A 19980-nucleotide genomic window follows, 5' to 3' on the forward strand; every position below is an offset into this window, starting at 1 on the left:
CACACAAAGATTTTGAAGAGTGAGAGAAAGGAAATATCATGCTGATGACTGCTGACTACGGTGGAAACACACACAATCCAGCATTCAGTACAGGTTCCGGTCTAAACCTGAACAATCCAGTCACCAGAAGAAAATGTTGGCATTGTATAGTTCTCCAAAACAAGGATATGTTTCATTTGTATGTTTCATACGTATCATAATGTTACTTGAGTCAGGAACACTCTCGTCATAGATTTAACCATTTATTGCAACAAATGGAAATACAGTTATTGCAGTGGAGGCTGGGGTGGTGGAGGTAAAGCTTCAGCAGCAGCAGTGGTGTGTGGCAGCATTGGTGTAGCAGGGATCGGTGGGATGCCATATTGAAATGGATCACCTTGTGTGGGAATGGGCTGTGATTGGTGTGCATATGACTTCTGTGTCCTGCATGAACTAATGCAAAGCTTCATTTATCAAGAGGAGGTGGAGGGGATGGTGGATGGGATTTCACTTAGGTAAGACTGCAGTAGACCACTGCTCAAGACCAACAAATAACGGAAGAAAGAAGAAGCGGGTATTTTAAATGACATTTCTGGACATTTCCAGCCGTGTTGGTTGCCACCAAACCAGGTACTTTTTAACCACACATTTCCAGCTGTGTTTGTGGCGACCAACCTGGGTATTTTAAGTCATGCCACAAACAGCAGCAGACCACTGTTTGAGACCAACAAAGAAAAATGGGTCTTTTTAACTACCCATGTTTGCTGCGATGAAACTGGATACTTTTTAACGACACATTTCAAGGTGTGTTTGTGGCAACCAACCTGGGTATTTTAAGTCATGCCACAGACAGCAACAGACCACTGTTTGAGACCAACAGGAAAGAAGAAAGAAGAAAAGCAGGTCTTTTTAATGACTTGTCAGGATTTTTCTAGCCGTGTTTGTTGCGACGAAACCAGGTATTTTTTGACGATGCATTTCCAGCCTTGTTTGTGGCAACCAAACCAGATATTTTAAGCCAAAAACACAATCGTTTCCTAACCCTAACCAAGTGGCTTTCGTGCCTAAATCTAACCACACATTAACCACAGCATTGTCACAACATAAAATTGAAATGTATCCATAGTTTGCAGACACGTACAATGCCAACATTCATTCTAGTTATTCAATAGACCTGAACGTTGTTGCAGTTGCTGGGGAGAGGCACTGCAACAGGATAAGCATTGGTGAAGAATAGGTCAAATATGCATGAACCCACAGCACAACATGCTGACTGAATAAAAAGTCTTAATTACTCATACATTCGGAGAGATAAGACACTTTGATTACCAGAGAAAAGAGAACAGGCAGAAATAAAAGTCAAGGCTTTTTTTATCAAATGTTACTGGAATCAACTCTGTCACTGTGCTGCCAGGAACACTCATTTCCCTTTTTACTAATAGCAGCATAGAAGCTGTTCCTGCTTCACTTGCAGTCTAATTAATGACCCTAATAATGACCTTTCTTTTTCTCATGGACTGACACAGAACAGAAACAAAAACTATTGCAGCCGTTAATCAAGTGTTTGAACTATCAGATCTGTTGGAAACAGAGAATTTGATGATGTCGCCGAAACTCCTTTCAGGAGTTTCAAGATAAGAGAAAACAAAGCTAAGGTGGAGTACCGATTGTACTGTGGAGTTTCTACACCCATTTCTACAAAAGGCTTATAAAAAATGATTCCTTGTAGTATTTTCAGTCAAAATAACAGGGCTGTCATGTAAAGAGTTAGAGTACAAAAGTAGAATTTATTACATATACATATATGCATTCAACAGTCTTTGCAGCATATTTGGGATTATACAAACTCACACAACATAGTCCATGTAAAAACATATCAACATCATAAAATGCTTGTTTAACATGTAACAAGTGCTTAATGTCTTTGTTGGTCACAAGTGTTTGTGCCCTCAGTACTTTGCAATTTGTGTTTGGAGCAGCAGCACCTGTTCTGTCTCAACTGCACCCTTCAGTGTGGGGCAGTGTCCTGGGCAGGCCGTTACCAGCACCCTGCACTCTCCTTTCTCCATTAGAAACTTCCTCAAGGACTCGTCGAAATATTGGTTCCCTTCTTTGTACCCGTCCAACAGCAGCAGAGCCTCACTGCACCTGGTTAACACCGTCCTCAGCTCATCCTCTGTTGATATCTTTTCAGTGAGAGAAAGCTGAGTCATTATTTCCTGATACAGGCTGCCCTTCACTTTGCTGCAGTCGACGTAAAAGAGGAGTTGAAGGGTGCTGAGATCGAGGAGGTTCGAGAGGGCATGTGTGGACCCCTCAGTCCAAGAGGAGACCAGGATGTGGGCGTAAGTTGTCTTCCCGCTTTCTGGGGGCCCCTCAAGGAAGAGTGTCTCTCCAGCTTCTGGGAGTAAAGCTTGAAGATTCAGAGGCTGGCCCTTACTGGAAAAACAAGCAGGATACGACTGTAAGCTTCACAGGCCCATATAATTATTAAAACATATCTATCAGCTGTGTCAACTGGATATGTTGACACACAACATTAAAATTCCTTGCGGGAAAATTTGCCTTGTATATGGATGTCCAATCAGTGTTGATGGCAAATGCAGTCAACTGAAGCAATAAATTCCTCTGTGCATGCGACACTGACTGCTAAATCTGTTGTTCTTTCTGCATCCAGCATCGTCATTTGACTTGGCAGTGACATATTTGGAGGCAAGGAAGAACTACTGTACAGGCTGGATTTCGCCTCTACATGGTGCTCAGAAATAAAACTTCCTTGTCTTTTTGCTTATATTGCAAACTAGCCACATTACCAACAGCAAAAATAGCATCCTAAAATAAGAGTGCAGAGGATACAGCCAGCGGAAACTCTCCAGAATCTGAGTTGCCGAGAGCAAACACCAACTGGTGGTGCCTTTGCTCAAATTGCCTTCCAGTGCCAATGAAAACGGAATCATTCTGCTGCAATCAATGTCAGCGTTTGCAATTTTTGTTGGATGCTGTCGCTGATCCCAACCATTAGTGTGTGAGTTACAATGCATGAAAGTTTAACTCCTCTCTTACACAGAGGTGTGTCAGGATCCAGAAAATAAACCAGAAAAGACCACCAAGATGCTGAGAGTGCACAGATGACCACTGACCGCTGTTTTGGCCAACAAAGTAATAGCCCTACTTGTGCTACTTGTTTATTCTTAACCTAACCCTAACCACTCTCACTCCAATTCAACCAATGAAGGAAGTGCATAGTTGCCAATCAGAGGGAGAGAAGGGAGAGTCATGCCTTGGTCATCCTTGGAAAAAAACATTTTGCCTCAGCAAGCAGGGGAACTCCACTTTCTCGGTCAACATAGAATGCTTCGCTTGACTACATTTACCATTAACACTGATTGTATATCAATATATAAGATGGTCACATCAGCATTCATGACAATATCCATTTGTTTGGATGGAATCACGACTTTCTATAGTTTGGCTTGCAGAGGAGAAGTAAATCTGCCCAAACTTTTAATGTCCAGTTCAACTCTGGTGAATTCTGAATTGCACATTTATGCCACTGGCCAATATCAAGCCATCTTTGCAGCCTAACCCTGCTTCGCTGAAGCATTAACTGCTCAACAATAGAGGAATGGTTTGCAGACTCTCATATATGAGCATCTTTAAAAGCTGCGTGTAAGTTTTTTCCTGCTATTGACCAAGCTAACGAGCTTGCTGACTGACAGTTAAGTTTGTTAACTAACAGTTCGCAAGCTAGCTTGTTCATATATCAAAGAGAATGGGGGTAATTAAAACTTTCCTCAGTAATTTAGAACACAAAAAACCCAAATTGTTGCTGTTACTGTAAATAAGATCACAGAAGTCTGGCATCTGAACAATCAACATAGAAAATCTGTGTTTGTGACTCACTTGTTTTGCAACTTGTGGTGTAGCTCCTCCACACTGACAGCGTCACAGTGCTGTTTCGCCTCTGTGCTGAAGGAATCGGAATAATGGGCTTTCAGAAACACCCCCAGATTTTCCTCCACGCAGCCTGCAGACAATAAAACAGACCAGATCATGACCATATCCGCGTCATTTCATGAAGAGGTAGCAAATGGTGTGAAAAATCCTGTAGATGTTTTCTTTCAGTCTTGCACAGAAGAGTGTCTGTTCGGTAATATTGGTGTGAAGTGCGTAGGTTTATAATTTTACAGTAAAAGGCATTTTTAGTATAATGCTGTTACAGAAAACTACAGATTCCTGGAACAAGTTGTCGCGCTAAATAAGTCTTCTCTGAGAGGCTTGTTGAAAACATTTAACTCTTAACTGGGTGTGGTAACGTCAGTATTGAACATTTAAAGGCAGTTTTCCACAAACATCCACAGGGGTTTTACTCAGTGTCACTGCAAATTAATTCTGTATAATCATTTTTAGAACTGATTTACTGATTTCATGACTGACAGAGAATTAATTGGCCACTATTTTGTCTTTTTTCAAACAAAAAATATCAAACATTCACCAATTCAAGCAGCCAAAGCTTGAGAGGATTTGCTGCTTTTTTAAATTTTATGTGGAAGTTCACTGAATATCTTTGGGTTTTGGACTGCTGCTTGCAAAAAACAAGACATCTGTAGACATCATCTTGGGCTTAAGGAAAATGTGACGATGAAAAACTTGAGAGCCACTTACCCACATTAAAGATAGTTGTCTCCTCCGCATTGTCTTTATTTTTTTGAAGGTCTGATGGAAAAGAAGAGTGCCATTAGAAAAATGACACAAAGAAGAGTGTTATTGTCATTAATAAGTGAGTTATTTGATGTGTACACATACGAATCTAAGATGTACTTTGTGCTGTGCAACTGTACAGAAAAGGGGATCTTTGCACTTCTGTATTTAAGAGAACAAGTGTTGAGTCCATGTAACATAATCAGCTTTCACACGATGCCAATACTTAATTCAATACGTAATTCATGAAATAGCCGTATTTCACCACCTTCGCTGAGCGTTTCACACGAATAACTTCAACCACAGGTCTCGATGCATTTACATATGTGTTATGTTTTTGTAACTTGTAAGAAGTCATCTTAGTTTTAGCCCTTCTTGTGAAAGCACACTACATGTTCGCTTGGTCGCGAGCAGCACAGCCGTCAGGGGCCATTAGCAGGGATTTTAGAATTTCCACTGATAAACCACACATGCGAATGACTCATTACAATTTCATTATTTCATGAGTAACTTTCATGGGTAACTGCTAGTCAAGCAGCCAGGCAACTGGAGAATGGCTGATGTTGATCAGAGAGTGAATCATCACAGTGGAGAAGGAAATTATGATCAGCATTTTAGGATACCCCTAAATGTATAGTCTCAGTCTTATTCATGAGTGACAGAAACTGTAGGCGTCTTTTGTCTTGTGTCGAAATATTATGCAAATGCATCATCAGCAATTTGACTAAAGATCATCTTGTTTGCAGCGAAATGCTTTTTAAGTGGAATCTACGGAGGCCCTAAAGGTCACTGCTATTTTTGCACTATTTTTACATTACCTTGCAATAACTTCGTGTTACATCCTAATACATTTTGCATTCCTTCTGATCCATAGAGGAAGGCTAAGCTAAGGCGTGATATAATGTATTAGCTACAGCCATCAGCCGTGCCTAGCATAAGCGGGCACACCCTCTGTATTTTTGCAACTAGTGTTGAGACAAGTAGTGCAGGCTAGGTAAAGATCCAGTGTGTAAAATGGGTTGAAAACAGTAACATCAGTGGTCAAATTCTAGATTGCAGGGCTCACTCGCTCACCCCTCCCGTCAGGTAAATGACGGTGGCTTCGTAGGGACAAAAAGCCTTGCGCACGAGTTTTTCAGGAGTAGGTCTATCTAGCGACGAGGTGAATATTTATTTAGAAATCTAAGCCATGTTACGATATTGTAATGAATCCCTCACGAGCAGGAGACCAGAGGAGTGTTCAGGAAAAAGGCCAGTTTATTTGAGCACTCCAAAAACTCCGGTAACACTCCAGGGGGTAAAAGACTCTGTCCCAAACTCTGACTCTTCTAGCGTAACAGACACACTTCATACACACATACTCGTTTACCATTCCGAGTGGGGACCCCCCTCCCTCTCTGCTCCGCCAATCTCCAGCCCGCACACTGACTGACAGCGTAGCCGGTAAACAGAGCTCAGCTGTTTATTTAGCCTAGCAATATCTCCGGACTATAGTAGCTGCAATGGACGACTTTGAACACGATTTTGAAGAGTTTCTTGTAGCGGACGCAGACCCAGAGCCATACCTGTTTGAGCTGGAGCATACAGATGAGGAACTCCATGTGTTTGATGCTGAGCGGGCGAGAAGAGATGCTGAATGCACAGAATGACACTGTATATATATATATATATATATATATATATATATATATATATACATAAGCATAATTATAAGGCGACGAAAACCAAACGAATTTTATTTTATAGCGATTATACACTTGTATAAACATATTAATGGGTAGAATATTCAGATTCAGATTCAGATTGACAATAAACCATGCCAAATATTACACACTGGCCCTTTAACGTAGTTCTCTAAACGTGATCTCATCCCCACTCATTGTATTATGCCGCTTGGACAGAAGCCAGTGTTACTACTATGATGCTGTGGCCAGCCTTTTGTGTTGTATCTGGACGCAGAAGCAGTTGGAAGCAAGAAGAAGTTGGCAGTTAGATTTAGGCAACAAAACTACTTGGTTATGGGTTAGGAAAAGATCGTAGAAGTCACTAAAAAAAGCTGGCTTTGAGTAGTTTGTTGGTCTCGAACGCAGCCCCCCTTGATCAAACTCACCGAGATCACCTTTATATTTCTTTACTGAGATGATATTGATTGTTTTGCGCTGGTTGCGGGGTACTCGACTGAAAACATATTTTAAAAGGGGAATATTATAATAAAAGTTTGAGAGACACTACTCTACACTTTGGTATGGTTGTGACTGTGATTCCTGTCACTGCCATTGTGCCATGGGTTTGGTTATTATGGTAACAAGCCTGTAAGGCATTCTTTTAATGGGTGTTACATTATTTGCACATGCACGTGTTGTGTGTTGCCAGTAAATTGTTCAACTTTGTTTAGAGTGGAAGTGACCTACCTCGACCGTCAAACACCAAGTTCCTGGTACTGTGAGTGCTTACACCTATAGAAAGAAACATTAATTTGGTGTTGATACAGCGTGTGTGTGTGTGTGTGTGTGTGTATTTAAGTATGGATAGATGAAAAGGTGGAGGTTTGGCACTGTTTTCTTAATGTGACACTGAATGTTGTCTTTTAAATATCTAATATCAATCATGTATGTTATGTGCTATTGAAAGTACATGAATTAGTACATGTGATGGATCATGTGCGCGATTCTTTGTTTTCTTTATGGTGAACAACAAGACCTTTTTAGAAATTGTGACCTGATTCCAGTTAAAAAATCCGCCTGTAGGTTTCCAGACCTGTAGCTGAAGTATCTTATCATGTTCACACATTCATATATAGAGAAACATGTAATAAACCTACTATTGAAATGATAGAGGTACTTGTTCAGGGGACTATACAAACAAGAAACGTGCTACACTAAAAAAAAACACCCATGCATTTACAAAACAGCTGCGCAAATTCCCCTGCCACATAAACCAATACTAACACCATGGGTGTTTCCAAACTTGTTGGCTGGAACACGTCTCATCCAAATAGCAAAGTCATGGTCACATGAAAGCATGTTTAGCAAATCACATGGTGGTGTAAACTTCCCTCGAGGAAAAATGGCAGACATTAAGGAGACAGATCTGATGTCTAAATTTTGTAATGTTTCAAACACTTCCTCTTTTCAGCAGCATCGACTTGACTCAACATGTATGAATGTGTGTGTCAGAGCCTGCAGTGTCTTTCAGTTGAAATGACACAGTTGTTTACTGACAGGGCACAAGTTCCTCTGGGCATCTGAAAAAAAACAAAATAAGCACCACTAGGTTGCCATGGCTTTGACACAGGAAGGATATGCTTTAGATACTGACAAATGAGTCTGACACAAACTGAACAACTCTGTTCTGGTTGGGCATCAAAAAAGTTCAATTCTATTCCGGCCTAAGTCACTAAAGTGTTTTGTAAAGGCTGTCACAGGCATTGGCTGTCACAGTTAAAAATAAACCAGTGTGAATGCTTACAATGAGGAAATAATCAAGACTAAAAACAAATGAAAGTCCCATTCCATTTCCTGCAGATATTCATTCAAGGCACATCCTAAAGGGAAATCCAGTCCTGCAGTGACCCCGCCTACCCTGCACATGCTGCCTGTTCTGCACAGTGCACACACTGCTGTCCTGCACACACTGCCTATCATGCACACACTGTCTTCAGGCTACAGCTTCAGTGTCACGTCGCTGTGTATTGTGCATTACGGCTTCATACATGAGTGCAAGAACAGATAATCCCAGCACCATTTGCACTCTGCATGGACATGAGAGTATTCTGATTTGTATAGTTTGTCTCCAATCTACACCTGCATTCTGTGTATGACCGTGTTTTTTGTAAGCTACATGTTCTGAATTTGTGCTGTTCACATAAAGAATTGAGTGACTGGTTACCTTTTCGTCGTCGTCGGTACACAAGCACTGCAACGATAATGGCGACCATTACCATTCCTATGCTCAGTACGATGAACACAGCGTCGGTCTTTACTGGCGGAACAGCAACAGATATTTCGTCTGTGAAAAGAGTGAGAAAAACTTGTAATTCAGCAATGACAGGGTCAGGACAAAAAAGTGCTGCCCATGCTTTCAATGGTTGACCACTATGGAAATAACCAAATATACCGAAGACAAACCATTGTGAACTTCCCCTTACTGATAATGAACTAAAATATACAGATGTTAAAAAGTGACTCATACTTGTGTTATGTTTTTTTTATTAGCCGTGCATGCAGACAGAGTTTCTTTTACTTTTCGTCTTTTTGTCATATTTGCAGGCTGTTTTTATTTATTTAAAATAACCTGACAAACCTTATATTCCTAGCTTATCAGGTTCCAACATGCTGCATCCAAAGGAGCAAATAATCCTTTGCACACATGTAAGCAGAAACATGTGCAGCCTACATCAAACACACAACCCAGCCACACATTTCCGCACAACACAAAATCTCTTGTAACAGAACTCCTACACACTTGTGATCACATGTAATCACATTTGAAGTGGGTTGACAGCACATACCTCTGATGCAAACATAACAGGAAACAGCAGTTAGGTGATAAGTACGCAAATGATTGTATTTCCTGTTGTCAGATAACAAAACTTCACCAAACTGAGAAGTGCAAGCTGATTTTTCTTGTGTATAAGTTAAAGTAGCACAAATTTGCTTCAGTTTTCTTACATCCATGGGAAAGTGTTTAACGGAGGCGCCATGAGGGGGGAAAAAAATGAAGAAGTACTGATGGAAGAAGTACTAAGATGATTTACTTAAAGGCCCAATGTGCAGGATTTAATGGCATTTAGCGGAGAGCTTGCAGAACTGAAAATTCCCCTGTGTGCCAGGCATGAAGGAGAACTACTGTGGTTGATGCAAAAACACAAATGGCCCTATCTAGAGCCAGTGTTTGGTTTGTCTGTTCTAGGCTACTGTAGAACAACATGGTGGCTCAGTATGTAGATATAAACAGCTCATTCTAAGGGTGCCTGCCCTGTTTGGTTTGGTTCAATTGAACTCAAGTTCATTTGCCCCCTAAGTGCAGTTCGTTTGGGCAGGTGTAAACACAGCAATCGCACTCGGGTGCTAACCAAAACAACTAGACCTTCTTGAAGAGGTGGTCCCGGTCTGGTTACAAATGAACTCTGGTGCGGTTCGTTTGTGGTGAGAACGTGTTCCGACCTCAATCCGAACCAACTGCAGTCACATGACACACTGTTTGGGTTAAACATGAGCATGTTACAGTCCTGGGGGATTATTAATGTGCACCTCCTCCTGTACTGCCGTAATATGCACATTCAGCACATCCAATGCATCAAAACATTGTTTTCTAGTTGGAGCCGCGCCTCGTTTTCAAACTATATGGTTTGACTAAAATGAACAATGACAGCAATATAGTCCACGATGAGCAGCGCTAAAATCAACCTGCGTAGTTGTCCCTCCATTGTGACATTAGAAAGTGTCACATTTATCTTGCAAGTGTACTCTTCTTCAACGTTTTGTTTACTTCCTGGATTTTTCCCACATGGAAATTCTGACCAATCAAGAGCCGCTTTCTCGTGCAGGGCATTTGATCTGGTCTGCTTGTAAATGCTGCAACACGAACCAACTCTAGGCAATTATGCAACTTTGGAATAAAATTAGTCCTTGCTCCTCTTCTTCTTTTTCTTCTACTTCTTCTTCTTCATAGGCTCTCCTGCTTTTTCTTTTGGTTACAGACGTTTCTTTTTCGCTATTGTTGTAAATAAATATTACCCTTTTGTATACTCGTCTTGTTTCCTATGTTTGTTGCAGCCTTTGAGCTGGCTTGTTACAATTATTTGTATGCATCATACAGATGATTATATTTTGTATGAATCTGTATCTGCAAAGTAACTTATCAAATAAATGCAGTGGAATAAGAAGTAAAATATTTTCCTCTGACAAGCAGAGGATTTAAGAAGTGAAAAGTACCTCAAAATTCTACTTAAGCACTATGCATGAGTCAATGTACTTGGTTACATTCCACCGCAGGACACATTATACTGATGACTGTTTGCTTACTTTCTTTTGATTCCTTAATCTTTTGGAGGGGGAGCGGGTCATGGGGAGCTGACAGGAAATGATGGGGGAGTGACGGGGCATGACATTAAATTAAGTTCCCTGGCCAGACTTGACCGGGAGATGTTGCAAATAAATGGCCAATATATATATATATTTTTTTTAAAAAAAACCTGTCTGCTTTCATTTTCTCTCCAGTTCAGTATTTTTTTAAGTAGAAGGAAAGGAAATAAAAACATACCTGGAATATCAAATGTTGCAGAGTAGCCACCATTCATAAAGGTACACGTGTAGTTGTTTTTGTCTGACGATTTGACGCGTATCTGACTGGTGACTTTAAAAAGCTGGTTAGGAGATGATTTGTCTGTGCTATTGGAAGTGATGCTCCGTCGGTGTCCATCCTGCCACGTAACAGGGGACCGTGGGTATCCCTCCGACTGGCAGGTCAGCAGCACCTCATCCCCCTCTTCAACCTTCTGAATGTGTTTAGTCACATTTTTATAAGGTGCTGGAGGAGAATCAGACAAGAAGAATATGCAATAAGTACCTTGTTTTAACTGCTGATTAAATGTTAAACTGCATGTCGTTGTCTCAGTGCCTGTGCTCTGTCTGCAATGCAATAAAGTCTAATGAGTCCTATCGAATCTGATCCATGAGAATCTCAGGATTATGATCAAGACATCTTGCATGATTAGAAGAAGATCTCGAGGAAAGTTTATATGAGCCAAAAGCATTTTTTAACATATTGAGTAATATTGGTGTTAGTTTCATTTTCACAATGACTGCTGTGCTGGCTGCCCAGAAATGACCACAGGCTACGGCCCATCCTTCCCAGAACAAAGCCCCTGGAGTCTTCCCCTTTTAAAGACCTAATATATTACAGTGCTACACTGTCACAGACTCTTACCTGTAACAGACAAAGTTATGGTTTTATAATCGGCTCCTTCTTTTGTCTGCACCAAACACTGGTAGTTGCCAGAGTCATTTATCCTGAGCTTGGAGATCTGTGAAGTGACAAAAGAAGACAGTAGTGTCTTGGTTTTAAACTAAAAATCATGAATGAAAATCATAAATTCAGTTGCATAGTCCCTCTTTTGCTATCTCCAACACTTATTTCTAGCACATCTCTTTGTTTATTGTTCTGCTTTAGACAAACACTACTGTCTCTGTCTCTATTTGGCAGTGATACCTGAGTATCTGGTACTGTGAACACAGAGAATAATGGGGAGATAAATATGATACTCTTGAGGTAAGCAGTGCAGTTTTTATGCCATCCTGTGTGTGGGGAATGTGAACCTTGGTAATTCCTGATAGCCTGAAAAGGAGCTGGCAAGTGTGCCCAGTAGCTAAGTAGGTAGAGCAGGCGCCCATGTACAAAGGCAATGGCCTTTGCTGCGTGTCATCCCTTCTCTTTCATGCTTAAAACTGTCCTCTCCAGTAAAGGCAAAAAAAATAATCGTAACAAAAAAAAGGGGTGAGGTAAGCATGAGTAAGTTAACCACATCACTTCACAGGAAATTTGACAGGAAATAACCCATAACAAATTCTACGTGAACCTGAACACATCACTGCCAGTACTGACCTCTAACTTGGCCCAGCCATCCTGCAGCTCATCAGTGAGAAGCCTGACTCGGCCCACATAGTCCGGATCCCGGGATGCCAAGTTCTCCCTCCAGTCGTCCATCCGGTAAACATCCCGAACCAAGCTGTTGCTGATCCAGTGCCAGGTCACCTTCAGGTCAGCAAGAGGACTTAATAGTTTAGGCTGAAACCTGCAGCCCATCACAACAGCTCCCCCGAAATTCGACGTGTACATGGTTTTCTCTGCCTCAACAGTGAACAACACTGCAGGGGGATAACACAGAGTAATGTCAGGATTAACACAGTCATGACATGTCTGTTGTACATTTCATACCATATACCTGAAAGAGAGATTCTACCACATACCTGAGAGGGATGGCTGAAGCATGATCTGCAAAACTAGAATAAAAGCCCAGTCCATTGACACCTAAGGAAGAGACAAAAAGGAGTTGCACTGATGTTAAGATGTTTTTTTGTTTGTGTTACAGTGAAGCATGAGTCATTTTACTGGAGAAGGCCAGATGTGAATTCCACAGCCACAGCTAGCACGATCTAGCTTACTTCAACACTCTGCAGAAAAAAACACATGACTCTGAGACAAGAGAACCACACATCATCACATCAAAACATCACATGTAAGTGAGATATACATTTTTATTTCCTAATTTCAGCATGACTCAGCTCTTCAAAGCACTTTACTTCCCTCTTGGCTTATTCTTGATAAAGATAGTACATAGTAAATACTAAAAATAGTATAAAGGATGCTATTGGTTGTCCCTGATGACTCTGGAGCTGTGTCAACACACACACACTCACAAAGCCGATGTTTTTCTCAGAATAGATTTCATCTGACAGCAAATATGCTTCAGTAGAACATATTAAGTCAGACACACATGAAACACGTAAAAATCGGGGTGCACTTTTAGTAATCCTTTTAGAATGAAATTCTACCTACAAATCAAGTTTTATTCACTTGCACCATATCACACAGATCTAAAAGCAAATAATCTGTGAGATGGAAATGACAAATGAAGCTCAGCCTAAGTTCAATCAGGAAGACCTTTCTCGTGCTCACCCTTTCACATTTTTCTCCATGCCACTCTCCACTACTCCCTCTAATCAGCTGTCTATGGGTGTTCACTCCTCTAGTTATCCCATCACACTTTGCCATGATCTCTCAGCCAATCAGGATGCCAATGCAAAATTTTAAATCTGCTCTCTCTTCTGCTGCTGTTAGCCATCATTTTAGGCGGAATCTTCGCACCCTCCTCCACCCCGGTCACCTCCAGCCATCGTATCCAGAGTCCAGGACAAGCTCTCAAAGATTCATTCCTCTACTCATCCAAATCATCGGCACTTCTCCATCTTCCTCTCATCTCATCTTCACCACCTCTACCACCACCAGCGTCTAGACCCCAGGGGGGTTCCCTATTCGACTATGGATTTATCACTCTCCTTAAATCACACCCTCTCTACGGGGTCTAATTGCCAAAGACTTTCCACATTCTTATTCATTCCTTCACATGTTAATAAATATTCTTTTACCATAAAAATGTGTCTCTCCTGATTGAACTGCAGTTTGGCAGAACATTTATGCCTTTGAATGTGGGTGAGCTGCCATTGCTTCGAGGGAATTCTGCCCATTTTCAGAATTCATACATATTCTAACATACACATTATAGTCTAAGGCAGTCCAAAAAACTTAGTAAACAGGCACAACTCTCTCCTGAATCCCAAAACCAGAGTGCTAAAACTCAAACTTGTGCTGCATCAAATACAAACTCTGGAGCTGCTTTACTGACAATGAATGGTGAAACATGTTCTAGATGACACTGAGGGCACCCAGGGGAATGTTCTGGGTACACAGGAATATTTTCTGTTTCACAGAACACTACAATAGAGTAAAACTCATTTGAGTACAAAAACAGAAACCAAACATTCTGTGGTGCATAAAATCAGGCTCCCATTCATTGTCTGGGGAGCAGCTCTGGAATTTGTACCCTGTGACCTCACTTCTGTGGCTTGTGGCTCTTTGACAGAGAGCAGCTTATGTTCACAAATATTAATTGGAGTTTCTTTGGCCATGGAAATAACATATTGGAATTCTTAATTTAGTTAGTTTTAAGTTTGTTACAAAAGCCTGTTGTGAGCATGTTTACTATTGTTAAGATAACTGTACTGGTTGTCAGGCTACACATTCAAGCATTTGGCAAAACAGTGATATACAAAATTATACAAAATTAAAAGAAAAAGTAATTAAATGCTCACAAATAAACATCTACTTCCAACATTAATAGTATAGCCAATAAAAATAATTATAATAATAGGTTAGAAAACAGGTTTAAAAGCTGTGCAAATGCTGCTGTTAATAGCCCATTTTCTTACCTGGAGGTCATGCAACAGCTGGATATATTTTCATCTGGTGTTTCCTTCTTCTTTCAGCTCTGATCTGAGCGCTCTGCCTCTCCTCTACTGTTTATGACTGTCCTTACCACATACACACGCCCCCCCCCCCCCCCCCCCCCCCCGCCACACACACACTGACGTTTGCACTACAAATATTCTCTAAACATTTACTTATCTCACTCACCTAAACCCTAGGTGAGAAATTTAGGAGTTCAGCTCAAGTTTGTCAAACTTTTTGACTCCAACAACCGAGGAAGAACTGCTTTTTTTTTATCCCCATGTTGTTAATACTACGTGTGCTATAAAAAAATACTGTAAATGTCATTGCATCCTGCTATTTTACAACCCCTTACCGAGGAAACAGGTCTAGGCTACTACTTTTCTAATAACAAAGCAGCGCGTCATATCCCAGGAAAGGGTGAACAACATCGCGAGGCTACAAGGAAGTATGAGTGCGCGTCGTTTACAGTAAGAAAGACGTCCCAGGTGTCTTATCTGGTAACTACAAGTTTACAACACTTTAAACGTTAACAAAAGCCTCATGTCTGCAGAGCGCCACCTTCAACCTGTAAACTTTATTGACAGGTGTTTGTTTGTGTGTCTGCTGCGCGTGCCAATAAATAATAAACAACAAGAGACGTTCAAGAGTTGTTTGTTAATCAAATTGATCAGAGTCTGCGAGATGTGTTTGGTGGTGTCTGTGTGTTTTTTCCTCTCTGTTTCTGTTTCTGTCTCTGTGATCATCAGTTCCCTCGCGGGGGTCCCTGTGACGTCACGTGTACAGTACAGCAGTATGTTTGTAGACTTTACAGTTTCCACTTTCACACGGCTCAGCTGTTTTACAGTTCAGTGAGATGTATTTATGTCATTTAGGCTACAGTAACCGCCAAAGCTTTGACAAATCAGTCCGGTAGAAGAAGTGTTTACATCCTGTACTTAAGTAAACGGTATCCATGTGGGCTATATGCAAAAAAGCTGCTACAAGTACTTAAAATGACACATGCATTTGAATCAAAATGTACTTAAAGTGTCAAAAGTAAGTACTTATCATGCAGCAGAATGGCCCCAATCTATTACTGGATTATAATTACTCAGTGTCGGGAAGATTATTTTTGAAATGTAGCAGTAACAGATTACTAGTTAGCTGCTACAAAAATGTAATAATCATAAGTGCTATATCGTATGCAACTGGACGCACTGCCTACGATATAGCATTTATGATTACCATGACCTGGATAACTGAGAATCTTCAACAAAAAAATGTATAAGTAATTTAACTGTTTTAATCACTGTATCAAAGTACTATGATTACATTTGATTACTTTTTTTTACCACTTTTCTAACTTATCTTGTATATTTGTATATTTTGCCAGATGTTTAATACTCTCTTGTTTTTAAAGCTGAACCCACGGAGCAACCCTGGCCTGGGAAACCCACTGGTTGTTCTGGTTGCTCTGGTTGTTACTGGTTGTGAATGTGAAATTGTTCTGTACTGTACATAGCGTTGCTTAATTTGAAACATTCTCTGTCACAAGAATTTCCTTCAGGTTAAATAAAGCTCTGTTAAACTGAACTGAACTGAGCTGAACTGAACTGAACTAAACTGAACTGAACTGAACTGAACTGAACTGAATTGACTTGAATTGGGTCGGTCGTGGTGAAAATGGAGCTGAGCCAGAAGCCGAAGCTTTCGACTTACTGGTCCATCTACGTCCCCACCCTCACCTATGGTCATGAGTTCTGGGTAGTGATTGAAAGAATGAGATTGTGGATACAAGAGGCCGATATGAGTTTCCTCCGTGGGGTGTCTGGGCTCAGCCTTACAGATAGGGTGAGGAGCTCGGACATCCTGAAGGAGAGTTGCTTCTCCTTCGTAGTAGTGAAAGGGGTCAGTTGAGGTGGTTCGGGCATCTGATCAGGATGCCTCCTGGGCGCCTCCTGTTGGAGGTGTTTCGGGCACGTCCCACTGATAGGAGGCCCCAGGGCAGAACCAGAACACGCTGGAGGGATTACATATCTCATCTGGCCTGGGAACACTTTGGGGTCCCCCAGGAGGAGCTGGAAAGTGTTGCTGGGGAGAGGGACATCTGGGGTGCTTTGCTTGGTCTGCTGCCCCCGCGACTCGGCCCCAGATAAACAGATGAAAATGGATGGAAGGATGGATGGATGGATGGATGAACTGAATTGAACAACAAATGTTTTAAACTGGGCAATGAAGCTGAAAAGCCCTAAACACATATGTGCATAAGTTTCTGCTGACCTGCAGTATTCAGAAACATATACTAAAGAAGTAATTCCTGCTTTGGGATGAGGAATGCGATGATTTAATTACATAACTCTGTTACATGTAACTAGTTCCTTCACAACACTGTAGGCCTACTGATGTGTAAACATGTAAGAGGTATGTTAAAGAGGAACACCACCTAAATTAAGAATTCCAGTATGTTTAAATGGTAAATGAACTGCACTTGTACAGCGCCCCTCTAGTCTTCTGACCACTCAAGCCACTTTTAACACCACATGTCACATTCACCCATTCACACACACACTCACACACTGGTGGCTGAGGCTACCATACATGATGCCACCTGCTACCATTCACATACACTCACACACCAATTGAACAGCCATCAGGAGCCATTTGGGGTTCAGTATCTTGCCCAAGGATGCTTCCACATGTGGACTGGAGGAGCCGGGGATTGAACTGGCAACTCGCTCATATGTACTCATATACTCAGATTGTTCCCCTGGCTGCTCTCAGTGTCATCTGTAACACCTTTTCTAATTCATCATCTATGGAGCATACCCTATGACATCACAATTTTGAGTTTTAGCACTCTGGTTTTTGGATTTGAGAGAGAGTTGTTAATGATAACTAATATTTTTTCACTGTCTCTGACCATCTGAATAATAGGTATGAATTTTGAAAATGGGTGTAGTTCCCCTTTAAGGTTGAAACTGGTTAAGGTGGAGTTGTAATGACCTTATAGACTGTTGGGCAGATTAATCTGTACAACTGCAGTGTATTTACAAACTAATGTTCTGTAGACTATATAAAATTTTATTCTGCTAAGTTATAATTAACCATAGCTGTTGAATGAAAAAGTACTTTGAAAGTAGTGGAAAAGACTAAGTATTAAGTAGAAGAAAATGAAGATACTCAAGTGCAGTTACCACAAAATTGGACACAGACACACATATAAGTACATGCACTTAGTTTTTTCCACCCTTGACAAAGTAACACTGCTACTATTACCACTTGGCTGCCACTACAGTCTCGTAAATAAACTGGAATTTTCAGTTGGTGTTGATGTGTAAATGATGCTCCAACAACACAGAGATTCATGTCCACACAAATCAACACACGTCATTTGGGAAAGCTGGCAAATTATGACGCAACATATCTTTTACATATCATTTCCATCACAAATTATGGGCCAGGTGGAATTCCCATACTCAAGGCGACAGGCATCCAATGATTTCTGTCTGTCCCATGCACAGTATGACTGTATCAAATTTTTCTGTGGGATTCCCATCAACACTTATAAGCTCCCTCGTGTTGTACGTGGTCACACACAAAATTTGCAACATGGCAATTCTATAGTGGCTCAAGTCTGATGTTATCAATGTTTTTGCGACTAGGGAGTATATTTTTGTGGCATTTCCACCGTTTTAAAAAACCCTTAGGAAATCTGAACTCGCTACTCAGATTTCTCTAAGATAAAGCAGGTAAAACACCTGAAGGAAAGGTTTGTGACAAAGATCTTGTGTAAACAGGTTTGTTTTTTCCTGTGCCCTCCAGCAGTAGTAAATCATTCAACAGGCCTATGTACAGTACCGTAGGGGGTGTACTGATAGGGTGTAACCAGGAAGTAAAAAATATGCCGTGAGTCTGGCTTTAAAGATCGTACTTAATCTGAGTAAATGTGCATTTTTTTCTTCAGTCAATTATGGTGTTAAAAATGGAAGAATAAATTAAAATGCAAGGCCTTCAGCACAAATACTGTATTCTGTGGTGCTGTGGCCTGTATGTGCTGTTGAAGGAGTGTTCGTAGGATGACTCATGTATGTTGTGAATCTAAGGAGATGGAAAAGCAGGCGTTATTTGCCCAGGAACGTACAGTTTGGCCAGGAGTTCCCAAAGCTGTTGTAATGCGTTGATGACAAAAGATAGCTTGGCTTGATATGTATCACTGCAACTTGAATATTTTCTCTTTGACAAATCCACCTTTTAAGTAAACCCACTTGTGCAAGGTCTATCCATTCTTTCATTATCTATATCCACCCATCCTGTGCTGGGTGTTGGAGCCTATAACAGGTCAGCATTTACATAAAAGTCTTCCGGTTTAAAACTTTTTGTCTGTAACGGCTACAGAGATTATTTGCCCAGGAAGGTGACATTTGGCCAGGAGTTCCCAAAGCTGTTGTAATGCGTAGATGATCAAAGATAGCTTGGCTTGATATGCATCACTGCAGCATGAATATTTTCATTTTAAAAAGTCACGTCAGCACAAACGCAAAAGCAGCTTGGGAAGCTAACTTTCCCTCAAAGTTATAGTGGTATTTTCACAAGTATTAAGGACCCCAATTGTGCAAAGTCCATCCATTCTTTCTGCGCTGGGTGCAGTATTTACATAAAATCTTTCAGTTTTAAATGTTTTTTTGTCTTAAACAGCTATAATCAGGCGTTATTTGCCCAGAAAGGTGACATTTGGCCAGGAATTCCCAAAGCTGTTGTGATGACAAAAGATAGCTTGGCTTGATATGTATCACTGCAACATGAATATTTTCACTTTGACAAGTCATGTCAGAACAAATTAAAAGCAGGGATAATAACTTTCCCACAAAGGTATTGTAGTCTATTCACACGTATGAAGGACCCCAGTTGTGCAAAGTCCATCTATATCCACTTATCATGTGCTGGGTGGTGTAGCCCATAGTAGGTCTTACAGTTTTCAACTTTTTTTTTGTCTGTAATGGCTTAGATATATATTTATCTATCCATCTAAACTATATATTTTGAAAACATTATTTCATGTAAAATAACTCCTTAAAGTAAGTGAAAAGACATTGTCTTTTCTTGGCAACCCCTTGGTCAAAACTTCTATCTATCTATCTATCTATCTATCTATCTATCTATCTGTCTATCTATCTATCTATCTATCACTTTAAAGTTAGTGAAAAGTTTTTTTTGTTGACCTCTTCCCATGACCCAGGGGCCCATTGAAATCCAAACTTTGAATCTGCATGGTTCTGATTTAATCTGCAGAAAGTCCTCCTAATTTTGTGA

General features: G+C 40.7%; 1 protein-coding gene across 2 annotated transcripts; it reads right to left on the reverse strand.

The window, feature by feature from the left end:
• Nucleotides 1-1746: 1746 nt before the first annotated feature.
• On the reverse strand, nt 1747-14800 carry LOC117269168 (programmed cell death 1 ligand 1-like). 2 transcript variants are annotated; one of them, XM_033645990.2, is made up of 10 exons: nt 14670-14800; nt 12651-12711; nt 12286-12548; nt 11611-11707; nt 10945-11211; nt 8569-8688; nt 7092-7136; nt 4645-4695; nt 3883-4006; nt 1747-2418 (listed from the first exon to the last, which is right to left on the reverse strand). In XM_033645990.2, the coding sequence occupies exons 2-10, from the start codon at nt 12703-12705 to the stop codon at nt 1929-1931; spliced, it is 1512 nt and encodes a 503-aa protein (XP_033501881.2). In that variant the 5' UTR covers nt 12706-12711; nt 14670-14800; the 3' UTR covers nt 1747-1928. The 2 variants fall into 2 exon arrangements, with proteins under 2 accessions (XP_033501881.2, XP_033501882.2); XM_033645991.2 differs by lacking the exon at nt 7092-7136.
• Between the last annotated feature and the right edge of the window lie 5180 nt (nt 14801-19980).

The sequence above is a fragment of the Epinephelus lanceolatus genome, chromosome 19 (genome assembly GCF_041903045.1).
Source record: "Epinephelus lanceolatus isolate andai-2023 chromosome 19, ASM4190304v1, whole genome shotgun sequence".
Lineage (NCBI taxonomy): Eukaryota > Metazoa > Chordata > Actinopteri > Perciformes > Serranidae > Epinephelus > Epinephelus lanceolatus.